The sequence below is a fragment of the Gobius niger genome, assembly GCF_951799975.1.
Source record: "Gobius niger genome assembly, chromosome: 18".
Lineage (NCBI taxonomy): Eukaryota > Metazoa > Chordata > Actinopteri > Gobiiformes > Gobiidae > Gobius > Gobius niger.
In genome coordinates this window covers 11,359,064-11,386,664 of record NC_136869.1, presented here as the reverse complement: position 1 = coordinate 11,386,664, position 27,601 = coordinate 11,359,064, and the positions used below count along the sequence as shown (strand labels likewise).

Genomic DNA, 27,601 nt, shown 5'->3' with positions numbered 1-27,601 from the left:
ATGACGACCACACGGCGGGAAGAAGACGACGTGGATGAGATGAAGCGGGAAAGCCACAGAGCGACATGGGAGGAAATCACTGTGTTTGTGATCTCACGACAATGAATGGAATGTAACTTTTCTTATCCTCTGTTGTACTGAAACTCGGTAATGAAATTCAAAAGAACTTTTAATGTTCGCTGATGCAAAATTGAATCTATTCTCCCTGATCTCTCTCCCGTGTTAGATGGCACAATGAGGAGTACAATGCCAGCAGACTCTGTGATAGAAGTGAAGTATAGTACAGCTTTTCTGTAGCAACGTCTTATACTTTATGAATGCAATTTATCGCACGCTGCCGCAGAATCCTGAAATGATTTCAAATACCCAACGCAGAAGGAAAATATGTATGTTTCCCAACACAGACCTACAAAATATGCTTTATTCCATCATCCTAAAATGAACCCAGAAGAAAAACTAGTCCTAAAGTTTTATAATGATATATATTTTGTTCCTTTTTTGATGAATCATGTATTGTTGACTACAAATGAATAGCATACCTCACCACAACTCCCGCATCATCAGTTTTCTGTGCCCAATGTTGTTACTGCACACACGATTAAGCATTTGTAAACCATTTGTACACACTTTATTTTGTTATTTCTAAAACATTTTTCCTCAACATTCAGCAGTCATTTAAAAGCACAAAAATAGTGATGAACGTTATTGCTCAGATTATGAATATGTGAAGACTCTACAGACTTTATCAAACCTGACTCCTGCCAAACCTGAAGAGACACACGGATGGTTTGAACAACATGTACCACAGTATCTATAGGTGCTTGGAACTGATTAACAAATCATGATGAAGGAGGACTTTGCAAATGTTTTATTCATGATTCTGAAAGTATTTACGAATGGTTCACAAGTGCTTAATAGAGTTTGGTGGTCGCTAATTTGTACTTCATTCTCTCAAGAAGAAAAAGGATATTTTTGTGCTGTGAGCTTAGCATAAATGCTCAAGTCCTTTTTCTTGGCCAAATTGAGATTTTTGTTTCATTCTACTCTCTAAAACTGTGCTGCACTTGTAGGTATATTAGCTAAATCTTCCTATTAGACACAGGTCGCCTGACATATCGGGCCGATATATGGGTATTTTATCACATTGGCCGATTCAATGCAGATGAAAGGCCGATATCTCCGGAACCGTAAGTGATAGAGATTTTCTATTTGCATGGAAATAAAGCTAGGGGAGCTGAGAAACATTGCTGGTACAAAGGCGAGACTCAGATTATTTTAAATATACAGGTGAAACTCAGAAAATTACAATATCGTTCAAAAGTGCATTCATTTCGGTGATTCAATTTAAACTACCCTTCATTAGGCCCAAGGCGCTTTACAGCAAGGAACCACTGACCCATTCACTCTCTCATTCATACACCAGTGTACGCAGACACTGGAGGCAAGGTGGGTGAAGTGTCTTCCCCAAGGACCCAACGACAGAGTGCACCTTCGAGAAGCGGGATTCAAACCCCCGGTCATGAGCTCTACCAACTGCGCCACTGTCGCCAAAGTGACATATGTACAACCTTTATCTGTTATCATTTTGATCACTATGGCTCAGCTTGTAAAACCCCCAAATTAAAAATAAGAATAGTTTGAAAATGGACCGTAAGCCATAATCATCAAAATTATACCAAACAAAGGCTTGACGTGTCACTTTGCATGTAATGAGTCTATATCATATATTAGTTTCACATTTCAAGCTGAATTACAGAGATAAATGAACGTTTGAACTATATTGTAATTTTCCGAATTTTACCTGTATTTTATGTTGCAGACTTGCTTATAATTTCAGAACCATAATCTGTTTTGGAATCTGCTGATCTTTGTCTTTTAAACAAGCTCCCTCTAAAGTACCTACTTAACATAATCATATCAGCCCTCTGCTCCAATAAAGCGCCCCCTGCTGTCACAGTTCAACACTGACACATTATACAGTGTAAGGAGCATCATACACAGAATCATACATTCTTAATAAATTGGCCAAAAATATCGGCGGTGCATATGGGCATCGGCCAATGAAAATCTCCAAAAATCGTCCATGTAAAAACCCCATATCGGTCGACCTGTGCTTGTTCGAGCCACTTCCTTGTGTTGCAGTAAAACAGCTCTATGTCACTAACTCAGCCCATAGAGGCTTGCAGCAGCGATAGTGTTCATCCATGTTGGCGCTGAAGTGTCGTGTCACACTAAATCAAGTACATGCGAGCTGAATGCAGAGTGGAAAAGCCGCAGCCATAGTCCATGACAGTCCGTGGCAGCTCTGCCCCGCGGTGTTGCGGCTCGGCTCGTCTCTCTGTGAGTAAGGATCAGTGGCCCGCGCTTTACTGACCGCTGACAACATGTGCCACGGCGCGGACAGACGCGCCCTTAAGACTCCACTGGCAACTGCCCAAGCGCGGACGCACAGGAAAAAAAACAACAACCCGGCCCCGAGGAGGCAGACGGATGGTGGCTTTCTTCCAAAGGGATTAAGAAAGTATATTGAGGTCAGGCCCGTGTGTCCGCTCGCTAACAACCCCAACAAACAGAAGGAAGCTCGAATCGCTCTGTGCCTCTTCACCTGCCGCAGAAAGCTTTGTCTCCAGAGTTAACCACCGAGATCTTGTGCATTGGATGACTAACTTTTCACCCACTCGCCGAAGACAAATAATCTCCCCTTTCCAGAAATAGGCTAAGGTCATAAATCATGCACGCCCGGGGAATAAAAAGTCTTCGGTCTCGGAAGCACGGTTCCCCCCCAAAAATAGTCGTATAGCCTCCAACATCCGCAGAGGATATATATATGATTCTCGGAGACCTTCACAGTGTTTAGAGACAATCGCATAGATGAGTGAATCCTTAATGTGCCACGAGCCATCTGACGAGCGCCGAGCTGGAAACAAGTGGGAGCGCTGAGAGAGAGCGGCCCGAGATCTTGGTTATAGCGCGACAGGGTTAAAAGGGCAGGAGGCAGACTTGAAAGGATCGGGAGTCATCGAGGGGGCAGTGTGTAAAAAATGTTCCTACCTCGCTTGCTGTTTGCAACCGGGACACTAGGGGCAGTAGACAACGCAACTTGAGGAGCTACTAGACAAATTTAAAGAAGAACAAAAGGAAAAACAAACAACAAACAAAACAAAACAAAAGACATGAAATTAAACATAAAAAAAATACAACGCATCAACAGTTAACAGAACATAATAAGCAATAATAATGATGAATGGTGTTGAAATAAAGAATGAGTTTGCGTTATGGAGCTGCTTGTGTTGTTTTTGATGCCGAACAGTACGGCAGCACAACAGAATTTGGTGGCTCTATGAAAGTGGGAAAGACCACAATCATTTAATGTATAATCTGGAACAAATCCTGTCTTTGTGGATTATAAAACCTTTAGTTTAGATCAGTGTTTCCCAAGCAGGATACAGGGATAAGCAAAGGAATGCTATTCAATGTACTATTTTTACCATTAATAATTACCAATCAGACTGTAGATCTAATATATAACTGGGGAAGAGAGTACTTGGAATAAAAGGTCAAAGGAGTACGTGGGAAATAAAGGTTGGGAACCACTGATTTAGACCTCCTGTTTTATGTTTTAAATGCATATCTTTTGCATTTGTTCAGCAGCTCGTATGTCAGTCGTCTCTCCCCGGGTAAAGCTCCTTGACGTATTTCAAACTTTGAACTGAAATCTGAAGTTCAAAAACGCAGAACTCTACTGCACCACAATAAATGTTTTGCCAAAACCGTGCAGCCCTAAAGAAGAATTCAAACTTGTACTTTCACTCTGCTGAGCTTAACAAGTGCTAAGTATATTTCAGCCCCTACGAGGACGCTTCCCTAGACAGGCCGTATCCCCCAAAAGACCACTCTCTTCGCTGCACTGGAGGCTCGCCAACACCACCCACAACATAAATCTGTGCACGGGAGCGTGGCTAAGGGGAAAAAAGACTGCCTCCACAGCGGCGAACACATCCATCCCTCCCTTTTCTTTACGGTCATAAAACAAACAGTGGGGTAATAGAAATAATAGGCCGGGCTTTGGTTATTATAACGGCTGTCACATGGCCGGGGTCCACTGAGGAGCCATAGCAGAAGCAGAGCATCGTGGAGTAAGTTATTGGTCAAATGCAGTGATTTACACAGTGTGTAGAGAAGTATTGACTCAGTGGAGGGTCTGAGGTCTATAAAAAATTCATGTGTGTGTTAAAATGCACATAGTGAGTGAAGGAGAGAGTAATTCTATGTAGCAGGTTGGAACTCAAGAGGAAAACCTACATCGCTGAGAGTAGTGTTTTCTTATTATGCATTTTTCTACCAGTACAAACTATATATGTTGTAAAAGGAATGGCAAAAACCAATAGATTCAATTAAAGCGGACACATCATGCAAAATTGAGGCTTAAAGAATAATTAAATATATTTCAAAAATGTTTAATGTCTGCAGAAAAGATGGAGAAACTGGGCTAGTCAGGATTTCAAATTGCCTTGGACGGCCCTCTGCAGGCAGTAGTGGGAATGGCGCTTTATAAAAGAACAACTGAGAATAGAGAAAGACGCAAAAATCATTTTTTGATGAGGAAAATAGTAGTTTTTGCATGATATGTCTGTTGTGGTTCAAAATATTTGGAAATGACAATTTAGCCTCCTTACACAAAATAACAAATTGTCAAAGTCTTCTCCCAACCATGTCCCAAATCATATAAACTGCAGTGATTTGTCTGTATGTGCTTTAGGACCGTCAATTTCTGAAAAGTTCTCCCGCAGATGAGCTCCTTAATCGGTGTGGTCCACAACTCTGTACAAACCTCCAACCATACTCCCATTTTAACTCCAACCAACATTACCCGAGAAATCATCCCATCGTCTTACTTCATCTAACTTGATCAAAAACCAGCCCTGCAAAAAAGCGTTTCCATGATCTTAAATGCCTACCTTCTTTTCGGTTAGCGACACCTAGCGAGGAGGCATTCGTCCGAACTGCGTACATTGAGAGAAACCAGGCGTTATTGATGTGCACTTCTTATTCAATGCATTGAAGTCTACAGGGGAGGTATAAGGGGGGACTACGTGGCAGTGGACACACACAATTTGAGACACGGACATGTCCAGCAAACCGTTAAGTCAAATCGGGAGGATACAGCAAGAACAATGGACAAGCAAAAATGCATCCCGAAGATCCATTATTGGAGACACTGTATTTTCTTGCTGTTTTTGGGTGTATGGAAATGAGAATGATGAGTGAACACAAACTTCAAAAAATAAGGAAAGAAAACCCCTCTTTAGGCTGGTGGACCTGAACTTCTGGTAAATTAAGATGTTGGGGGGGCATTGTGTTTAATTCATCACATCGACCAAACAATCAATACCTCATTACGGAGCATTTCTGGCCGAGGAATAACAATGAATAAGTAATGGCAGGTGTTGGGCGTGTGTGTGAGGGGGGGGAGGCCGTAACCTCATAATCACACATACAAGGCGGTATTTCCGTGTCAGGGAAATACTGCGGTCGTAATGGGAGAGGGCGGGCGGATATATGTTTCTCATGGCGGGTAGCTTTCCCCTGGTCGAGGCCTGTCATCGCTGCAGTTGATCTGTCCGTCCTTCGCCAATTGACTCCATGAATCATGCAATCTGGACTCATTAACGTCCAGCGGTGTCTTGGCCGCGAGCCGGCTACGCTAACTGTGGGCAAATATGGCGGCCAGTGGTGAACACTTGAGGAATGTACAGTCGAACGCTGAAGATGACCTCGGATCGACGGCACGGCGATCTTTGTAAAAAAACAGTTTTCTCCTGATTATTGAATGGTGAGGCGCTGCAGGTGAATAGAGGAAAAAATAGAAATCCCTTTGAAATTCTTGTAAGAAATTAGTGCAGGGGTAGGCAAGTTTGTGTTGTGCTGATTTTTATCATCGCCAAAACACCAAGGGCCGAACCTTGCCATTGTAGCCCACAGTAAAGAACCATTTTCTGCAAATGTCAATACATTACATTAAATATGACCAAGTGGGATGTTCTGACAAGAGATTTAAAAAAAACTTAGTTGGCTTTAAGGATTGGCTTTGTTGTTTTTTACTCACTTTTCCCCTGATCTGGCCAAGTTTACTTTGCTAGTTTGATGACATTTCAGACTAGTTAGTAGATAAATCTCACTTGACATAAGAAAGTAAACTGGCCAATGGGAGAAGATCATGTTCTTTCCCCATTGGCAGCTAAAATTACATGAAATAAAGACTAAATGTATTGAAATGAGTCAGAAACATACCGGAACAAATCAATAATCTCAATGGTCTAGGTCAAAAGCCCAACTACATTTTAAAGCAGTACTAAGTAACTCATGCCCCTAGAGGCCATGTTGTGTTTGTTACTCATTAATTGTCCGTGAGAGTAAATACTACGCTGACAGAAAAGACTAAGAAAGAGTGGGATATTGTACATCCGATTACAAAATGGAGATAATATTTTTCACTCAAACTTGGCTGTAAATACTGCTTAAGTGGTGCTAGCCCACAGTTAGCGTCGCCCGTTAGCCTGTTAGCTTCTTCTTTGTGATTCCATTAGTGTGTATTGGGGCCTCCGACCCGTAGGCAGCGAAGTTGCAATTGTGGTTTTCTGGCCACAGACACCAGGGGGAGATGAAAGACCCCCCAATCATCCCATTAACACTTGTATTACCCCTAGAGGGACTACGGAAAGGATTTATTAAGGTAAACAAGTTACTTAGTACTGCTTTAACCCGCCAAAAACAACTCAAATTTGGATTATTATGCTCAAATTTAAAATTTTAAACATCTATTTGTTTGCAGTGGACTAATGATATTACACTCATACTTTAAAAGGTATTTGATCTCTATTTTGCATTCTGATCATTTGTGTTAGAGGGCCGGATTTGGCCCCCGGGCTTGACCTTGCCTACCCCTTTCTTAGTGTAATGGAAAAACGGCATTTGATCTGTGAAAATGGCCAAAACTGCTTGTACAGTCTGTACTTTAGGGGACAACATCAGACTTACTTTTGTATTTGTCCCTTACTGCTAAATAATAAATCAACTTGGCCAGCCTTCGCAGTGTCAATTTTTAGCACATTGATTTGTATTTCAACAAACGCAGCGCTGTTTCATGTTGTAGCCAACATTTTATCCAGCAAAGTGTTTTATAATTGATCTCGCAAAAGGAATGCGGAAATAGCGTTAGTTCTAGCTATATAGAGATACAGAGAGTCTTTTTAACCGAGACGCGCTGCAAACCGCTCAAAACCCGCACTGTCCAGATCTATAACATAATTGCAGAAGTTAATACTTTAATTCCCCTGGATAGATTGCACATTTCTAAGCTTCTCGCAGTTATTTTCCTATAGCTTATGTGCAGGTAAGGCGAGCTCAATGAGTGGCTGAAGGATTTTAATCAATGCCATAGACATAATGAAATGTAATCTCACACAGACGGGGTGCAGGTTTTACATATTAATTTTGCTTTAATGAGACGCGTTAGGTGACTCTGCGTGGCATAATAATCTAGAAATAGCATTGAGAAAAGTCAATAAGGAATTCAATTACTCTCATGAAAAGTGAAGAGCGTCACCTGACTCAATTTGACTTCTGTTTATAACATAGATCCCAACCACCAAAGTGTTCATTCTAGCGGCCCGCATTTGTGATTCACCCAGTTTGACTTTTACTTTGTCTGATTTCAGTTTTAAAAGTTGGCATTACAGAGATTAGAAATAGCTTTTGATTGTGGTATCAAACACTATTACCACAATGTCGAAATTGCTTGTATGTTTTTTTCACTTTGGCACATTTTGACGCTAATAGAGGCTTATAGAAATTACTCAGAAAGCCAAAAAAATTCAAGGACACGTTTTCAGAATGAGTCAATAACCAAAGAATCCTAAATATGGCCAGAAGCGCTGTCTGATAAATTACATTTTGGCCAAAGCACAGTGTGAACACCTTTATTTATCCTAAGTAAGAGTGTTCGTGATCCATCATCTAAACGATTAATCAGAATCATTGGCTTATTCGATCAGAAGAAATAACATTTAAGCTGTGCAGAAGACAGAAGATAAAGAACCATCTTAGATCTGTCAGAACCAAGGACACATAATTGATTAAAGAGATCGTAATGTGCATCCCTCATCCTGAAACTCCTATTCTTGATCTGTGAGCGTACTTCTACTGTATGTTTGTGGTCGCTTTTACGGCTATCACTCCTCACAGGATCCGTTGGGACCAATCTAGAGCTTAAAAGTCTCTCTCTCAGAACAGACTTTTATCATTTTCCACAATCCCCCCCACCCCCCAATTCCCCGACACTGACACTCAGCCACACTGCATGCACCTCCTCTCCTATAACGTGACTGATTTGTGGACAGCCGCTGGACATGGCCTTGCATAGTGATGGTGTGTCATTCTAGATCTCGGTGTATAAGGTTAAACACACTGTATGGAGGGTAAACATGCACTACTCACGCCATGCAATAAAGTGAAAGGCCAATCCCAGAGAAGTCGGGAATATGCAACAGCTGAAAAAACGGGAGAAAGGGGGGGGGGAGGGGTGGGGGTGGGTTAGAGGTGGTGCTCGCGTGTCCATTTCTGACCTAAATCCAGATTAATGACAAACCACTCGGGAACAATCTGTTTCTTTGGTTTGGGCACACGCCTCGGGAAACTTGCCCATCGCTCGACTAAGCTCTTAAATGATGAGAAAACAAGAGGAGAAGTGACAGAGCTCTGGGCAAAAAAAGGAAACGGCGCTGGATAACGGAGAGGATGAGTCGGGCTGCACGGACTCAACAGTTACAAAAGATGCTCTGGTGAATTAGCGGGAATCGCGGTGTTCGGTAGCATCGCCGTGGAGACGCAATAGACTACTTTGTGTTTTGTTATTATTTATGTGCTTTTACCACCACTTTCTTCTGTGCGGCGCTTTGACTTACTCGAATTACTATCTTTCTATAATCACCCCATTACTTAACAATCATAATCATTACTAATCAATTTTTTCAAACTGTCATCCAAAATAAATAGATTTTCCCATAATGATGTATGCAACACAAATAGTTTGTGAATAATCTTTTCAGTGCTGGCATTTGAAAGTACCATAACAGTGATGCATGAGCAAGCCTTTCATTCAGTCCTTATAAACAATTTTTTAAACAAATCTTGAGTTAATAGTTTCCTGTGTATGCCCATCCAGGGGCTGTGTTATAGATTGCTAAATTGCTGTTGTCTCAAAATTAACTGATCTCATGTCATCTGTATCACCAGATATGTCACAGATGTTTTCTAGCTGACTGAGATATGCACATTCTTTACTTCTTTTTCTGATTTAGCATTTTCTACATCAGGAACAAAGTACCTGGTAGTCTATACATTTTAAAGTGACAGTCTGTAAGTTTAAATGTTTCGCAAATGTAATAGATTGTGTATAATTGAGTGCCTGGATGTGAAATTTAAAGTAACATGAGTATTGTTAAACAATAATATTTTTTCTAAAGTCCCTCCCTTAGCTGATTTCAGACACTGATCAGAAACCCCGGTATACTTCTTTGACCAATGAGACGAGCTTTCCTGTGAACTACACTGTCACGTCCAATCAGGAGGGAGGGGGAGGGTTTAAATTTGAAAATTCTGTTCCTGCTCTCCTCATTTTGCAACAAGGAGTGGCTTTCTGGTTAAAGAGGGGAGGAATTTGATTGTTTACTTTCAAGATTCGCTCTCTCTCACTCTTTCTCCTTACTTTGCAAATTTACAGACTATCACTTTAACATAATGTGCAAAAATGGCTTTAAAAAGAGAGTTATCAAATATTGTGCACTTTTTGTTATCGCATGCAGCTCTATTCCCATACCTTTGTGTGTTTTGAAACAGAAAAGCAGCAGTTGCCGTGGCCTGAGTGGAGTTAATCAAAACTTTACATGTCTCTTTAGCCCAGACAGTCTTCACAGCCTCAGACAGAGGAGAGGGGGACGCTGCACTGATCAATGCGGTGCCATAGAGAGCCAACGCGCCAATGAGGACAACCGAGCTCGGCTGTGGATGCACTTTGACTTGTTCAATACGCTGCTTTAGTTCCTGACTGAGACGCGCTTCCAGGCAGCCGTAACTGGAGACATGGCACCTCTCGGCCGCCTCCTCCTCCTCAGGGGCGACTGGTTGACGAAGATAATACCAGCCCGGGCCCGAGCGTGCGGATTATATTAAAAATGACCTCCCGTGACATTATGCTGCCGGCGAGGTCTTGGCACCTTAATAAAGTCTAGATGCCATTTATTTATAATGCAGGAGGGGGAGCAAATATACAAATGACATGCAGGATACGGCGCCGGCCCTGTTATCTGGATGGTCCCGGATAAGGGAAATTAATAAGCTCACGTCATGGCATTTTGACTCCGGATATTGTTTATCTTTTGCGCTATTTCCCCCGAGAAGTTGTAAAACAGTTGTTGAATGGTTTGCACGAGAAGGAGTAGATTAGAAATGAACACGGCGAGAGGAGTGCGTTGGGATGGGCGGTGGAGATGGTGGAGGCACAACGGGCGAAGCAAAGCGTCAGGCATTCTCAGAGGTGCAGGAAAGGCTTTACTTACTAACTGGACCAATGTTATTAGGGACACCTGCAAAACAGAAGAGAGAGTGCAATTAATATCAAGCAGAATCACAGTTGTAGCTTTGTAGACTTGGATTTTCAGTCTGGAGTGACAAGTAATTTTGCCGAGCGTTAAGGAGTGGCATAACAACAAGCAGACATGTTACATATTGTAGCTGGAAGCATCCCATATTTGTTTTTATTGCCGGTTTAATATCTGCGCTGTTGGGGCTGGCGTAAAAGGTCACCGCTGTCCTTTTGCCCAAGTTTCTATATTACGATAAATTACATTTCTTTGGGCCAAGTCTGACAGACACTTAGACACTGACGCCGGTGTTTTTCCAAAAGATTGTTGGGTAGAAAATGCTCCGAGACACTTCTTTTCAAGTATGCACACAGGGCTGTCGTGACGCGCTCACAATATCAAGGCAAAAGGAGGACGTGTCTGAGCTCTGTTCCACCAGCAGAACTTCACACATGGAATTCACGAATGTTGAACTTCGCTCTTTTAGCGAAAGAGCATTTGTTTCATTGCGGGTGTTCTTGATACTCGATGCTTTGCTCCATATGCATTTGACACACACTCCGTATATGTACGGTCCCATCTAAAGCGCTTTGTGAAAGTCTGTGAAAGGCACTATACAAATAAAGTCCCTCCTTGATTTTATTTGACCGTTTTTTAACCAGATTAAAAATTCCGATTTACCTTTTACAAGAGTGGATTTGAATACTTGTAGTCAAACATTAGGTTTATCCTCTTCCAAAGGCTTAAATTTGATAAACCAGAGCAAAATACGCATTGATGTGTCAATGGGCATTAGGTTCATGCTTGGTATCACAGGCATGTGTGTTTTTGTTTGTTTTTTATTGTTGCATTTAACACCATTTAGTTACTGTTGTGTCATAATTTGTTCACCAGTGTGGCTTTTATTTTTAACCTGTATCCTTTACTTTACAAGACCACAGAGGGTGAAAGGGAGAAAACAGCAGGGAGAAAGCCAGAACTCAAACCCGTGACATTGAGGACCGAATATGAGCTGCAGTCTTAACCACAAACTAAATCAAGGCATTTCATTTTGAACAAGGAGTTTCTACTAAAGAATTATAACCTGCAGAAGGTAAACTAAATTGTAAACTTCCATTGGTATGACAAGGCACTGCAGCATCACACAGTGAGCTAATAAAAAAGATGCATAATGAAACTTTTAATGTAAAAAAAAGTTGCATATTAGTGCGTCTTCATCTTTCACTGACCCAGCAGCTGTATGGGTGGTTAGTGTAACGCCTTCGCTTTCCATCCCGGTGTCTCCTATGAGGCTTCAGGATTCACTTTATCTCACGTTTTTTTTAAATGGAATGCATAGTAACCATGGATACGGTTCAATCAGCAGTGAAAACCTAAATAACAATTGATCCAGGCGCGTCCTACAGGTCATCGATTGGTAAGTAAAGACGCTATGCTAAGCAAACAAGCATTGGCTGTGTCAAAGTCAAATACGTATCAATATCAATATAAAAAGTTGCAGAGTGCACCTTTAATATGACCATAGACACGTCTGTACTGAATACTAGAATATCAACGGAAAAACCATAGAAATATTCAGCTTTCTCCAATCACAGATGACTCTTATAACATTGTATTAGAAAGTGGGGTAATCAGCCGGGAACTTGCAGCAGAGTTTTCAATGGTACAAGTGCAAAGCTTTTTCCGGACGCAGATGCCAGCTCCACTTCTGATAATCATCCATTTGAACAGGGCCCCTCCCTCCGAGCGCGGGACCCTCTGCCCCCAATAAGGCGCTCTGCCCACTGAAATAAACAGTGGTCTCTCTGAGCGAAGGCAAACCCAGTGGGCACAGAGCAGGGAGAGGTATTAAAAGGGGGATTTCTTCTGTTTGTCTAAAGCTCATATCACTTTCATTGTGCTCCTAAACGCAAACACAACAATAAAGCAGATAAGAAGGAATAAAAAATATATATATTCGTAAACTTGATGTCAAACAATGACCCTGATCTGGTTTTGCTACAATATTTCTGCAACTCTTTACAATGCTTTAAACATTTTATGAAAACCATTCACAATTTTGGTCGGACATAAAACAATAAAATATGAATGAAGAAACGTTGAACCTCCTATAACTTTTATATAAAATAGTTTTTGGTTTATATCGCCCCCGAAACCTTTTCTTCGTGTATGATCCGACTCCAAGCTGCTGAGGTCAGACTTGACATATGGAGATACGACGCCATTTACATTATGTCAGCTCTGAAGAGACACGACAGATGTGAAGACGGGGGACAAGGACAATCAAAGTCACTCTATTATAATCAATCCCTCGCTGTGTGTTCAGAAGATGTTGTGCTTCTTCGTGTAGCTTAAAATGTGCTTGTGTTGAGCACTGCTGTTGCCCCAATGAACAAAACGCATTAACTCGGCGCTAAAACGGTCCTGGTTAAGTAGCTGACGGAGCAATACCACACTATCTCCATCAGTCTGCAAGATTAGCAGGGGACCCACTACACTGAATGGAGTAGGGTATAAATATAACAACCAGGAGGAGAGAGTGAGAGAGACGGACTGGTATTGTGCTGCACATTTCTATTAGTGCGCAACAGCAAGAGGCGAGTTCACCATTTGGGCAGAGGTAAAGAAAACATCGCTCACGAGAATAAATACATTTTTCAAGGGTTGTATTCCAAGAGTGCAGTCTGAGTCTTGTGGAGTTAGGGCATTCCACAACTGGACGGGACAGGCTTCGGAGGAGGACCGACGCAAGGCAATATAGAAACAGGTAGGTATCTGAAGCATTTTTAGGCCTTTTTCAAACTTTGAGCTCAATATTAGCCCCAGATTTTAGCTCCAGATAGAGTAGCAAAACTAATATTAAGAATTACTTTGCAGTATTATTGTGAAAAGGCATTTTTGACTGTGGGTACAAGCCTGTAACCCTAATGTTTTAACCCTGACTGGACAGTAACAGTGTAAGGCCTCATTTAAAAGAAAACTAATTGTAACTTTTTGGTTGTGTTGTTTGGCGCCATTTTGTCACATTTTGAAGCATTTTTGTTGCGTTTTCTTCTCTTTTTGTGCCACTTTTTTGTTGTGTTATTATTGCTTTTCCGGCATATTTTTATCGCTCTTTCATCCTTTTTTTCGTTGCTATTTTGACGTTTTTCTCCAAGATGCTTTAAGATTTGGATGAAGCCGAACTGGAGAAATATTGAAAGAAATCCAAGAGAAAACATCTCTGATCATCATAATAGAGAGGAACAGACTTTCTTTCTGTCTTCCTTTGGACAGAGCTGTTTGGAGAAGGTCATCATGCAAGGGTCCATGGAGGGAAAGAGACGCAGAGGACGGCCTAAAACGAGATGGCTGGGCAATGTGCTGGAAAATCTGGGAATGACTCTGAAGAACTTTCTTGTTACGGCGAGAGACAGGACGAGATGGAGATGACAAGTCAATTTGGTCACCAGGGGTCAGAGTTGACCTGATGTCAATCACTCAATCAAACAATGGTTTTGTATAGCTCAATATCACAACAGGAGTTGCCAAACAGGGCTGCACCGAACATTAAGGCAATAAAACAGAGCAGTAAATAAGACAATGGGAAGTTCAGGCGAATTAAGTATTCAAACATAAGGTGGTTTTCTACATGCAGGCGCGTATCAGCTGAATGGCTGTTTTATCCGCTTTGTTGAGCTTTTCCATAACAAAGGCCAGTGCCAAACCGGTCTGACCAGGTATAGGTTTTGGGACCGACCCCTGGCTGTGGCCAAATCGCACGGGTCCGTGTCTGATGTGACGTGAACAGACTGCTGGCCTCTGATTTGCAACAAGAGAGTGGACATATTTCACAACATCATATTGCTGTGTTAAAAGGGGGATTGGCCGATATTAGCATTTAGCTGCTGTTTGCACAGCTTTGGCTGGTGTTAGCATAACATTTGCATGTAGCTTACCTTCATAGTTGTATTTAGCGGTTTCTTTTCTATTTTAATACAACTTGGCACCTCTGAATGATTCAATAACTCCCACCAGAGGGCAGAAACTGGAGAAAGTGTGCTCAGTTCAGGTGGGGGTTCAGAGGTTAAGGTATGTTGAAGAGAATCTCTCCTAATTGACTTTAGCAGTTATAGCTATAGTGACTGTCATGACTCACCAGTTGCTAATTGTTCAGATTCTCAAATCAAACTAAACGGCGGAATAACCCTGCCTTTGAGGTCACACTGAAACGGTCCCTCAAACGGCCTGTCCTCGCAATTACCGCCAGGTTTATGAACAACCCGGGCTCTAGCAGATGTCCAGGCAGGATCTCATGTCGGGTCATTCGATTAATTTTCAATCACGGCCGTTTTCCCCCACTCCCCCTCACCTGCCCCGGCCCGGCCATTACGGGCCACCGAGGCCATCTAATTCGGTCCTATAGAAAACACGGGAAGAGCATTAGGAGCTGCTTATGTTGTCGGCGCGCTTCATTGATTTTTATGGCCGGTGCAGGGATGGGGCGACCGGTGGAGGGGTCCGCGAACATGATCTCAAAGGAGCACGTGATTGGGCAAACATGATCCGTGCATATGCGACGGCGGGGCATTATGAAGCAGCATCGACGCCTGGGGGTACAGTAAATGTGTGCGTCTGTGCACTTCATTGAGCAGAAAGTACAAAACCCCACACTGCTCTGGTTCGACCCACACACTATAGAAAGAGTATTGTACTATTGGAAGGATCAAATGATGCAACGCTCAGAGAATAGAGCTGTCAAACCTAAAACGCCATGAAATATTAAGCTGCTTTTTAAGAGCAGTGGTTCTCAAACTGGCAACACCAAAGCCAAACAAGCCTAGATCGAAGTCAAGTCAGGACTGAAAAGGGTGTGTAATAGAACTAAATTGGACTAAATCATGTCTAAACTGGGTATAAACCAATCAGAAAAAGAATAAACCAGCATGCATGCGTAGTCCTTTTTTCTCACTTCTAAAAAACAAACTCCCTACATTTCGCTATGTTTAAATATGTCTTTACTGGGGTGTATAAAGCACTCTTTTCCTTCCAAAATGAACCAATCTTGCGGCTCCCCGGTGACTGTTTTTTTTTCTTTTTTTTTCTGTTGCTTGTTTCCTGTCGGCCTCTCTCAGCCCTGACCTTCTCTGTGTATGGCAGTTTGCCGTGACATTACCTGCCTTATCTCTGCATTTGCACCGCAGGCAAAACTTGGCAATTACTTTCCCGCCGCCACAACCCTTTTACACCAATTCTTCACCGCATTGTGGTTTGGCCAGTGGCAGTTAGCAAATGTATTTCTAAATAAGACATAAAATCAGTAACGTTACTCTTGAGTTACATGCACATCTGCATAGCCACTATAGTCAAAGTGATTGTTTTTAAGACTCTCAAAGAACAATTCCACCTATTTCAGTACAATTTAGGTGATACTCAACCAACCTCCTTTCGCTAAACAGGCCACCAAAACGAGGGAGCACATTCTTATGGAGAAAATTACGCTCGCCCGGGCAAGCTCTCTCTTTCTGTAGCTCCAGTTGTGTAGATGTAAATTGGAGGTGGCAAGTCTTAAAGTGCCCTGAGCCAAGTTGGGAAGCGGCACAGTTTAAGATTTCAAGAGGCAAATTGATGTGTGTACGTCAGAGATGGCGAGGGAGAATAACAGGAGAGGGAGGATCTGGAGATGGGAGAAACAAATATTTGAAAGATAGATTAGCGTCGCAGCTGCACCGAGCCGAGATGTGGAAGGCAGAGTAAACAAGCCCGGTCTCTGGGGAAGCCGAGGAGGAGAGAGGAGTTTTAACAAAAGCAATATGAGGCTGAGGAGACGGGAGGAGAAAGGTTAAGAGAGTGAAAACAGGCTGGAGGGAGAGACAACGGCTATTGAAATGAGTTAAGAAACAATTAAAGACTGAAAATTGATTCAAATGATTTAATTTTATTATATAATACAGTATAATCGTAATAGTAGCCAAAGCTGCCCTGGGGACTGAGCGGGGAGCGGGGCTGCCAATCGATCAAACTCCCTGTTGTTGTGTCCTTGGGCAATGGAAGGCCAAGGTGAAGTGGTTTGAGTTTCCCAATGGATGTACAAAAGCTACTGTATATAAATGTAACAACTTACCATTTACTTGGTAGAACACATGCCAGAAATCAAGGTCTAAATTTGGTTTGGGTCTATTACCAAGTGCCTGGTCTAAACCTTGTTAGGCGAGCGTCCCCAAGGCCCCGGCCAGGTCCAGACCTGCTGGCCTCGGATTGGCCAGAGGTGAGAGGACAGCCCTCACTCAAACAGGCAGGTCATACCAGGTTTAATATTTCACAACATCATCCGTTGAAGCAGTTAATTTTGCCCATGATAGCATTTAGCCGCTGTTAGCACAACTTTAGCTGGTGTTAGGTTAACATTAGCACGTAGCTTAATTTGCAGCTGCTTCTTTCTTGTAGTATTTGCCTTGGCACCTTAATTCCATACATCCCACCAAAAGGCCGTATATGACCACAGTATTCGCGGCTTACAAGGTTTTCATTGCCAATCTGTTTTTTCCTTCAGTATTGTGTATTCCAGCGTGTGCGTCCAGGGAAAGCTACCAACAACCACTGCGGTCCTTTTGCTGTGGAAACGCATACTATGTGGAAACATGGCAACTCAACTTTATTTATAGCTCCTTCCACTATTTCTAACCATTGCATACCCTTCTTTTTCCTCCCTCTCTATCCTAAATAAGTGCGAAATTCCATCAAAAATCCTCCACTGCCATCTGTAAGGCAATGGAGCAGTAACAGGATAACATACATTACTTCCTTTCTCTAACACTCCTAACGCGATTCGACTGATGCTTTAGTCATGTGTTACTCCAAGCCTCATTACACTCTTTTAATGAAAAATAAATCAGCCACTCTCGCTCACAGTCACTTCCTTTCATCTGCGGTGACAAAACAATAACAGACTCGCGCGACCCATATACTTCTACTGTACGTGACGAAGACAACAACTACATGTACTCATAGGCTCCCATGGGAACTGCCGCCGTCACTATAGGAGCTAGCTTTCCGCATGTGCGCCTCCGAGGGGAGATAAATCAGAAAAAGTCTAAATTTGGTCGCGTGTGTATAATGTAAATGAGACGACAAGTAATAATGCAACGGAGCATCTGGTAGCGCCGAGTCTACGCCGCGCTAATTATCAAACAGCGGCGCAAGAAATATGCGACACGGAAGTCGTATGCAATAATATTTGTTTATGTCGCGGCTGTCGCTACCTCGGTGACAGGGCTTCTTATGGGACAGCAGGAGCGTGGCATTTTTAATTAAGGGACGTACATGACTAACGGGCCGTTCAGGCGACTACAGGGGGAATGATTACAGTGAAATCCGCTGCTTGTCCACACTTTGATCGCACAAGTCTATAAAGCATGGGGCCAGCCTTAGCTAAAGTGGAACAAGCGTTGAATAATCCAGACGGTGGTGATGCGGAAATCTGCACATTGTATTTGCAGCGGGGAGTGAGGAGCCTCTAACAGTTGAGGAGTAATCGGTAGGTTTTAGGTTTACACTCAAAACTCAAAATTTTTTGTTGGGGAAAATAGCTCCAAACACATGCCTCTGACTCGTAGCTTTGCTGGCAGCAGGACATCGCCATGAGTGATCGTCTCCATGCAGCTTTACTTTGCCCACAGAAAGCCAAAAGTACAGCTATAGGTTCAAATGCGTTGAGTCATTTCCCAAATGCTTTATGTTGCTAACCCACCACACTAATATCATTCTCGGTGTTTTGTTGATCATGAGGAGTATTTGTTTGCTCTTGTGATGTACCGTATATAAACCATAGTCTGCTGTGTAGTTTTAGCTCATACGTAGCTTTGTCAGAGTTTAGAGCATCCTCACTTATATGTACCGATAGAGTCGAGTGAAACCCATCAGTATTTGCAGTAAACATGGAGTTCAGAAGTGAATGTTGTGTCGTCCAAATCTGCCATTTTGTTGGTAAAAGGCAATCCATATTGTAACATTGGAAAAAAACTGTATGAAAAAAAGTTAACAAAATAGTAGCAAAACAGCACGGCTTTCACTTCTGGGATCAGCTATCGACTTATTCCCAAAAACCAATGCTTTTTAATTTGGCAGGTTTACCTTCCCTGTTCATTATCACCTCTTTCTTTATCCAGTACAGTATAAAGTCAGCATAAAGACTGTGGTGGCACATCCTGACATATTTATTGGAATAAAGGTAATGACCGTATGTCATTGCAGCCTTAATAGCTGAACCACTGCCCTGTAAATCTAACAACACCATCTCAGTATTGTCACATTATTCTTATATAACTCCAGCTTAAATCATCAGGTCACAACCTTGACAAACTCTGTGCAGTGCAAAGCTTTTATTCCTGTCCATTGGCCAAGGTGCAGGTCCTTTTCCTTTCACTTGTGACAGAGAACGACAATAGTCCTGTGAACTCAGTGTTATGAGTTGGATCAATACATCTTTCATGGTATTACAATTTCCGCCAATGTGTGATGACATTTACTTTGCAATTCTCTACAGTGTTATTAGGCTCACAAACACAAAGTGAGGCTTTCATGAAGCAGGATGCAACAATAAGTCATTATTTCATGCATACATCACTTGTGAGCCTTTTATACATATGTAAATGAGACCTTTGTATCAACCGTGTGCCTGTTGTCAATCAACAGAGAGGAAAACTCACATGAAATTTTGGCACTTTCAGCAGGAGCGCCACACAGGTAATAAATACAACATAAACTTTTAGATTGTAGATTTATTAAACAAATCTACACGCTCATGAGAATATAGTATGTTTTTAAAACATAGTTTAATCATGAAAGGCCAATGAAGACCGAACCATGCTCGAAGCAATTCATTTCAGTTGAAAGTCCTATCAAGCTAAGCTTAACGTTCATTTTCTCTTCTGTCTTAATAAATGATCCAGAATAAATTATGATCCTTCATAAATCACTGTGCTTCACAGCTTGATCTCCCCGTGTCTACATTGGTTTCCTCCGCGTACTCTGGTCTCCCCTACCACTAAAAACATGTACAATAGGTTAATTCTCCAGGCAGGTGTTTCTGATCATTAGCCTGGCTCCACATCTAGAGGTGGGTCCCCAGGCACCGGCCTACACTACCCCTACGGTGATCAATAAACTTAACTTAAACCCTGGGTTTTAAGATGTTTTAAAATTATGTTTTACATCACACCAGCAGAGGACGCACGTTTTCCTCTTGTGCACAGGTGATCAGGCAGTAACGCACTGACACACATGCTAAGCCACACAGGAGTTTGGCCATGAAGAGGATAATGTTTTCCGGAGTGTGGGCTGGTGCTAAGCAGGATTTATGAAATATTCGCAAATTAAACACCACAGTCCAGGTATACACTAATTTAACTTGATTCAAACCTCAAAACAGTCCATGTAGGTTGCTTAAAATGTGGACACGATCTACAACACGTGACTGAATATGCAAACTTTGCCCTGGAAACAAGAATAGTTTCACAATCTGTAAAGCCTTTTGAGTCGTGACTTAAACTCTACTTTTCCGAGGCCACACAGTCCTGGCCCCGTCCAAAAGTGTGTGCCGTGTGCGTCAGTTTCCCGGGCCTCCAGTGGAATGAGCTGCCACGCTTAATTCTCCAACTGATCCTTCTCCTGCTGTCTGCGCAGAGGAGCAGGCCTGAGCGAGCGAGAGCGAGAGAGGCAGAGCTGGTGCGGGACAAGGCGGGGAAGGAGGGAGCGAGCGGTGCGACAGACAGGGCCCCCCACACACACACACACACACACACACGCTCGCACTCACACAGCCGTGACAGAGACTGATGCCCACTTCCCCTGCCTGCTATCTTCAACATCCTCCTCGTCTCCATCACGTTTTTCAAGCCCAAATCCCGATGTGATTGTACAAGCGCTCACCCCACACTGCCCCCTCCCTCTCCCTCAGTGGCGGTGATTCATCGATCTCCTTATCGCATCCGACGACTTGATGGGCGTAGTAAAAAGAAATTAAATCTTAATTACATTTTCATCTTTGACAAATTTGTCTTTGTAGAGCTGCCATATGCTCACTGGGTTTGAAATAAAGAAGAAGAGCATCCATCTTGACTTATAAGGCTTGAGGTTCTTGAATCATTTTGTGTTATTTTACAACTCAAGGAGCGAAAGTCCTGTATGTTTTAGGATTTCGAACCCGAAATGCAGCTTGAATAGTTGTGTCAAAGCATAAACTGGACCCGAATGCCCATAAGGTTTTGAAAGAGCAATCGGTGTTTAACTTCACATACATTTTTCTGTGTATATGAGTGCTGTTTTTTTTTTTCTATTCAGGAGGGAGGAAACCTTGAATTCCTCTAGATTCTTCACGCCGTTATTGCATTATGGATTTTTCGCCCTTCAAGACAAAGCATAATACCAGACTTCAGAGTGGACTTTTTCATCTCTTTCGGGGCAAAAGGGACTCGGCGTGTGTGGCATTCAGACGAGCCGCGGCGTTTGTGCGTCCACTTTCTTTTTTTTTTTTTAATAATGCGCTGTCAATCTGCTCACCCCTCCAATCGCAGCCTCATAATCGTGATCCTACCGGGAAAGAGCGTGCAAGAAAGTCCAGCAATAGACAGACGTCACCAAATGCAATAAGAAAAGGGCGCAAATGTAATGCTGGAAGTCAGTGTGATTTGGGTAGCATGGAAATACCGCGGAAGCTAAAAGTGTAATAACATCGCAGTTATTTATACATAGAAAGAGGACACAAACAAATGTATTTCCCAAAACAAGTATAAAGATAGTAAGCTACAAGGAAATATGGTTACTGGTTTGTAATTTTCTCATAAGGTTGGCATTTTCCCTATTATACTGAGTTATGATGCTATTTTCATTCCATTGCGCAAAGAACAACTTTTATTTCTGGGTATTAAAGCAGAACTAAGTAACTTGTTTACCTTAATAAATCCTTTCCGCAGTCCCTCTGGGGGTTATACAAGTGTTGATGGGATGATTGGGGGGTCTTTCATCTCCCTCTGGTGTCTCTGCCCAGAACACACTTGCAACGTTCCCTGCCTCCGGGTCGGAAGCGCAATACACACTAATAGAATCACGAACAAGAAGCTAACAGGCTAGCGGGCAAAGCTAACTGCGGGATAGGGCCACTTTAGCAGTATTTGCAACTGAGTGTGTGTGAAAAAATGTATCTCCATTGTGTAATTGGGTTGTGGCAATATCCCTCTCTACCTTTTTTCTTTTCTGTCAGCGTAGTATTTAATCTCACGGACAATTAATAACTTACTTAGTTCGGCTTTAAATTAGTAAAAGTTGAATAAATCTATTATTCAGTCAACACAAAAGTGCATTGTTTCATGGGTGTTTCAGAAAAAGTACAAAGGATCATTTGAGTTTGGGTTTGTCGAGTGAAATGAAATTTAACAAACTTAAAGCCACACCACTTAACATTTCACCCAAAAAAATATAATCAACACACACTTTTATTAGATTACAGATACTTTTATCATTGAAAAATACCTAAAAAAACAAGCATGTGTCTTTGCCTCTACTTAAAACTTCACTGGGAGCAAGACGTCTCCAGCTCGTTTCCATGGAGATGTTGACTAAAGGCAGCCAAATATGAGATTTAAATAGTTTAGCTCCTCGTCCAAGTCCTTTCTTTGATAACCCACTCCAAAAACAGTGAGCGGGTCATTAGGACAATGTTTTGTATTGTTGGCAACAGGATCCGAAATGTTACGCAGTGCACCTTTAAATTGACATGCATCCGTAGTTTGGAGCTTTTTTTTCTATTCGTCCCTTCTGCTGATTTTGAGTCAATAAAACTATCTGGCCATGGCTTTAATCTCTATGAATTACTTTTTCAGTTCAGCAAAAAGATTAAAATGACAAATCTGTGACAATAAAAAAAAAGAAAAGAAATCAGTCGAAACACTGCTTATCGGCAGTTGAACAAGGCAGGAGATTTTTAAGAGTCCCAGGTAGATCCACTTAAACACGGGCTGGCACATTTGCTGACAGCTGGCTTATCCGCAGCTGTTAGGAGGAGTATAAAGTCTAACAGGGACACCGTGTACCTTATTATTCACTCAGACTGTGACATCCTCGCTTTGTTTCAACACCTGCGACGAAAACAGAAGTATTTAAGAGAACGTACTTAAGGCTATGATGTGAAACCATAGACGCACTGCTCTCCATTTACGCTCATTACTCCATTCGAGACAAAAAGGCAGAAAGCTCCGCCCCCGTGAGGGAATAAACTGTAATTTTCGGAACAATAAAAGTCTTTGGAGCTGTGTTTAAAACATGTAGAGTCCTCACTGGTTTCCACGGATCATTTCATCTTTTGGAGTCACCTCTCGCCACTAGGGGGTGGTATCGCAGCAAAGTCAGCCTCACCCATTATGTGAAACTTTAAATGTTGTCATGAGAGCAACTAAACTGTTTTTAGAGGTCTGTTCACTCAATGTGTTAGCAGCTAGCACTAGCCTATAGCAAACATCCTCTTCCTAGTGACCTTTATGTCAACAAACAGCCGACCCCCTGTATATTATTTATTCTGTAATTGCACTGAAATGACGAGATGTACAAAAAGCTTTTCATGCATTTTAAATAACTCCGTTCTGACCCATTTTTTTCCCCCCAGCTCGGGCAGAATAAATAATTGGTTGTAACCTGCATCGTGCGTCGAGGCTGCAGCTGGATAGTTATTCATAGGAATGCTTTATTTCCTGTGCAAGTGTTTTGATTACAACGTGCTTTGGGCTCCCGATACTAAATACAGAGGGTTCAGGAAGTTTTCAGGCCTCCTTAAATCATTTCTATTGTATTACGTAGCAGTCTGGCACCACAATTGTATACATTTCTAATCTATTGTATACTAATTACTTCATACTAATTACACATCTTTTTGAAGTGCATGGTTATAACTCAAACTGCATTTAGTACATTATTGTCCCTTCTAGGTACAGCCAGCATTTTCGGAATTCAACGTTACAACACAGAAATACATCAAGGGGTTTGAATACTTCCTGAATCCACTGTACGCCCTGACATAACACTGTTGAGCATACACATTCAGCCACCTTTTTTTTTTTTTTTTTTTTACAGGTTTAAAAAGAAGTTTGAAATTGAAAAGCCGAAGCGGTCTAAAGGACGGCGGGAAGCTCAGAGAGTTGACTGCGCTGTGGGTGTTTTGTAAAAGATGAAAAAAATGAAATGGTCCGAAAAGGCCATAGTCCACCTGCTGCTGCTGCTGCTGCTGCACATGTTCCTACAGTATGACAGTGAGAGAAAAGTCTAACAAGAGCCTGACACGGCCCGACACAGACACGGGGCCTCAGTTCACCTCTGCAGACGGGAGGCAGTGAGGAAGCGTGGAGCAGGTGGCAGCGCGGGAGACGTGGTCCGGCAGGTGGATTTGTTATAATAGGTTTCTTATGTAATGGTTTTCTGTCTTCCACATCAGACTTAACTAATACTATGCTGCACTGGACTATACTATATCATAGAGTTTCGGGATTGAATGTTATAAATCTGTTCAAATGCAGGACCATCTCGAACTCTGCAAACAGCCAATCGAATCTAAACAAAAACAAGTATGGATCCAATAACAGACCACATTGTCACAGCACAGAATTAACCACTAGTAAAATAGTTTCTTAAATATAATGTGGCTTAAAAGGACTATACGGAGTTTAAAAAAGTTACACACTTATATATTTTCCTCCCCCTCCATGTTCCAGCAATGTCCTAAAGCAGTGGTTTCCAATCTTTTTTGCCTCGCGTACCCCTTGAGTCGTGGATTTATACTCTGAGTACCCCCTACCTTGAGGATTTTGCCAATATTATTACAAAGTGACCAACTAAATTAATATTATACAGTATTTAACAGTGTGTTGTGTTCAAAACTAAGCAAAAATACTCTCAAAATCAAACCATTTACTGAAAAATATAATTAAAACTAACTTTCCTTTGAAATTCATATTGAAATTCTATTCAGTTTCACCTTCTTTTTTATATGCAATAATTCCAAGTACCCCCTGCTAAGTGCTCAAGTGCCCCCAGGGGTCCCCGTACCCCTGGTTGGGAAACACTGGCCTAAAGTATAGAATGAGCCCAGACCTGTTCACCACAACTGCCTCTAAAATCCTGCACTGGCCAAAGTTGTTACTTTGGGTCCGAAGTGCCGTCATGCACGAGCTTAATATAGAAGGTGCAGTTACACGTATGCCCTGAGGTGGCAGTAGTGAGTATAAAATGGCCACCCCTTTAACAAGAATGTACCAGCGTCTTTACTGTCCTCGATGGTGCTGAACGCTCTCTTTTGTTACTCTCATAGACGATGAAGCATCAACATCTACTATCTTCTAAGAGTACTTTCTTCTTGCTGTTGCCAGCTATTGAAAGTGTTTTTGTCCGCTTCCAAACGTGCAAGTACATTGAAACAGTTGTTGCACATTTGCGCTGATCTGTTGGAATTGTCCCCCGATTAAAAAGCTCTACCATAATAAATCACTATCTTTCTTTTACAAAACACGCTGTATGCTGCTTTCATATCCGGCACTTCTCTGATTGGTTTATATGCTTGTCAATCGCGCCCCATTGGGAACTCGAAGTAATCACACTCGGTCCCAGACTACACGCCTTTGTAAAGAATAGGAAAAGCACTAGCAGACATTGTCATTGTTATTAAATAATGTAAATAAGTAGAGAAAAGATTTATGGACTGGCTGTCAAGCAATTACTGGTAAATACACCTAACACACTGTACTGTCCAAATGCTTTGATGTGGTTTATGATAATGGAATGTATACAACGAGGAAAACAAGAACTCTTAGTAGATCTGACGACACAATGCCGAGCTCTATTACAGTTTTCAGTGTAAAAACATGGCTTTCTGAACACTATTTTTGAACCTGGACACAATTGTTCACTGTCCCCTGAAACCTTTCTCTTTCTTAGTCAGCGCAAAGCATATTTTTTCTACTTTTGAAGTAATTCACAGCACATTTTGTGAACACGGGTGACACTGTTTCATCTGAAAACACATTGACTGAATTCTGCTTTAGAACTGCTGTGAAAATGTGTGATGTGTTAGAGAAAGGTATAAAATGAGAGAATTGTTTTACTCAAGTTTTCCACTTCTTTTGTTTTTCAGCCACATAAACACTAAATCACTGTGCTCCTTCAGCACCATGGACAGCACCCATTAAGTCATTGGGCTAAACAAAGACAGATTCACATTCCTTTAGTCACTCGATTACCTAATAACCCAGTCCTGCAACCAGCATCTTACAATTAAATGGTCCTATCTTGAACTTTTATTCTTCCAACATCATATTCTCATGAATAAACCTGTGGAGATTTAGTTTATTACTGCAAATTGTAACTAATTTAATGAGAGTCCCAGGAACTATTTACTATTAATTTATATTATTAATGAATGTTTCAGCTATATGGAGACATAATCATTGATTTATTCAGATTTGCACACTGTAAAGGATCACAGGGCCAATCTTTGTAACAGCGCTTCTTCAGCACCTTGGACAGCTCCAACTCTGAAACAGGGCTACGCAAGAGCATACAGAGACACTCTCACATCTCATTTTAGTGGCATATCACAAATAAAGATGTGAAACTACTTCTTCTAAAAGCACATTTGACAGGTTAGAGGCTAGTGCATAGTAAATACCATTAAAATTACATTGACTATAACCTTGAGAAGCACAAGTGCCACCAGTGAAACACACACAATTGCCTCTCCACTTAACCTTGCAATACAATTCACTCTCATGTGATAACGATGCCCTTGGTGTTTACTCACAGATATTGGCGGTGCCTTTGGGGATGGGCAGGTAGGACCCGGCGCTCCACGCTCGGCCCTGGTAGTTCCTCTTACAGCGGCCGCAGTCCGGGCCCGTGGTGTTGTGTTCGCACTCACAGCTCAGCTTCTCTTTGTCGTACACGCAGCTGTTGGCGTGAAGGTTGCACTTGCACCTGTCGCAGAGAGGAGGCAAAACCGCGTCAAAACACAAGCATGGAGCAGACGCCTCGATTCGGTCGGACAGTGGGTCTCAAGGGCGCGGCGTCCTTGACAAGTGTGGGAACAGACAGAGCGACTACAACAGTCGCCATGAGGAGTTAGGTCAAAAGAGCTGCTGAGCAGACCTGGCAAAAGCATCATCTCTGTTATTGTTCATCCACTCTGTTCTTTTTCTTTTTTCATGCAAGCACAGGCTCTAAACATGAGACACATAAATGGTACTATCTTATACTTATACTTCTATATCTATATCTATATCTATATCTATATCTATATCTATCTCTCTATATATCTACATATCTATCTATCTATCTTTTTTTTTTTTTGTTTAGCCCATTTCTCACAGGGCTGCACCAAACAATAGCATTAAACATGTTGTGAACTTGTGTTCCATGGAAAGAATGAAGGAAGGAAGGAAGGAAGGAAGGAAGGAAGGAAGGAAGGAAAGAAGGAAGGTAGGAAAGAAGAAGGGAAAGAATGAAGGAAAGAAAGAAGGAAGGAAGGAAGGAAGGAAGGAAAGAAAGAAAGAAAGAAAGAAAGAAAGAAAGAAAGAAAGAAAGGAAGGAAGGAAGGAAGGAATGACGGCATGAAAGAAAGACGGAAGGTACGAAGGACAGAAAGAAAGAAAGAAAGAAAGAAAGAAAGAAAGAAAGAAAGAAAGAAAGAGAGTTTATGTACAAAACAAACATTTCGGCTTCTTTGCCTTGAGCAAAATATACACAGAAAAAAAGTAAAATCTTGTTGCAGACAGGATTATGTCACTGTCTTGCTCTCTCCTTCCAAAACATTTTTCAGTCAAAGGAAGTGGACTCCATTATTCACTTTAGAAATTGCACTGACGTCAAGGCAGTTTGACTAGATAAAAAATACCACAGTTGGAAGTTTGGCTTCTGAGAGGAGTCTAGTGAAAACGTCTGTAACCAAT

The 27,601-nt window shown here is 41.9% G+C and overlaps 2 protein-coding genes across 7 annotated transcripts in view; one reads left to right on the top strand and one right to left on the bottom strand.

The window, feature by feature from the left end:
• The window catches only part of nrros (negative regulator of reactive oxygen species), a 326,601-nt gene that overhangs the window by 181,215 nt on the left and 117,785 nt on the right, over positions 1–27,601 (top strand). The gene's annotated exons all lie outside the window — the stretch shown is intronic.
• ntng1a (netrin g1a) overlaps positions 1–27,601 on the bottom strand; it is a 124,764-nt gene that overhangs the window by 12,759 nt on the left and 84,404 nt on the right. For 4 of the 6 annotated variants that reach the window (XM_079576025.1, XM_079576027.1, XM_079576029.1 and 1 more), the window contains exons 4-5: positions 26,458–26,630; positions 10,617–10,643 (exon numbers count right to left, since the gene is read on the bottom strand). In XM_079576025.1, coding sequence (XP_079432151.1) covers positions 10,617–10,643; positions 26,458–26,630 — 200 coding nt within the window. Of the gene's footprint in view, positions 1–4,958; positions 5,004–10,616; positions 10,644–26,457; positions 26,631–27,601 lie in introns of all 6 variants that reach the window. The other 2 variants (XM_079576030.1, XM_079576028.1) reach the window with 1 other exon arrangement.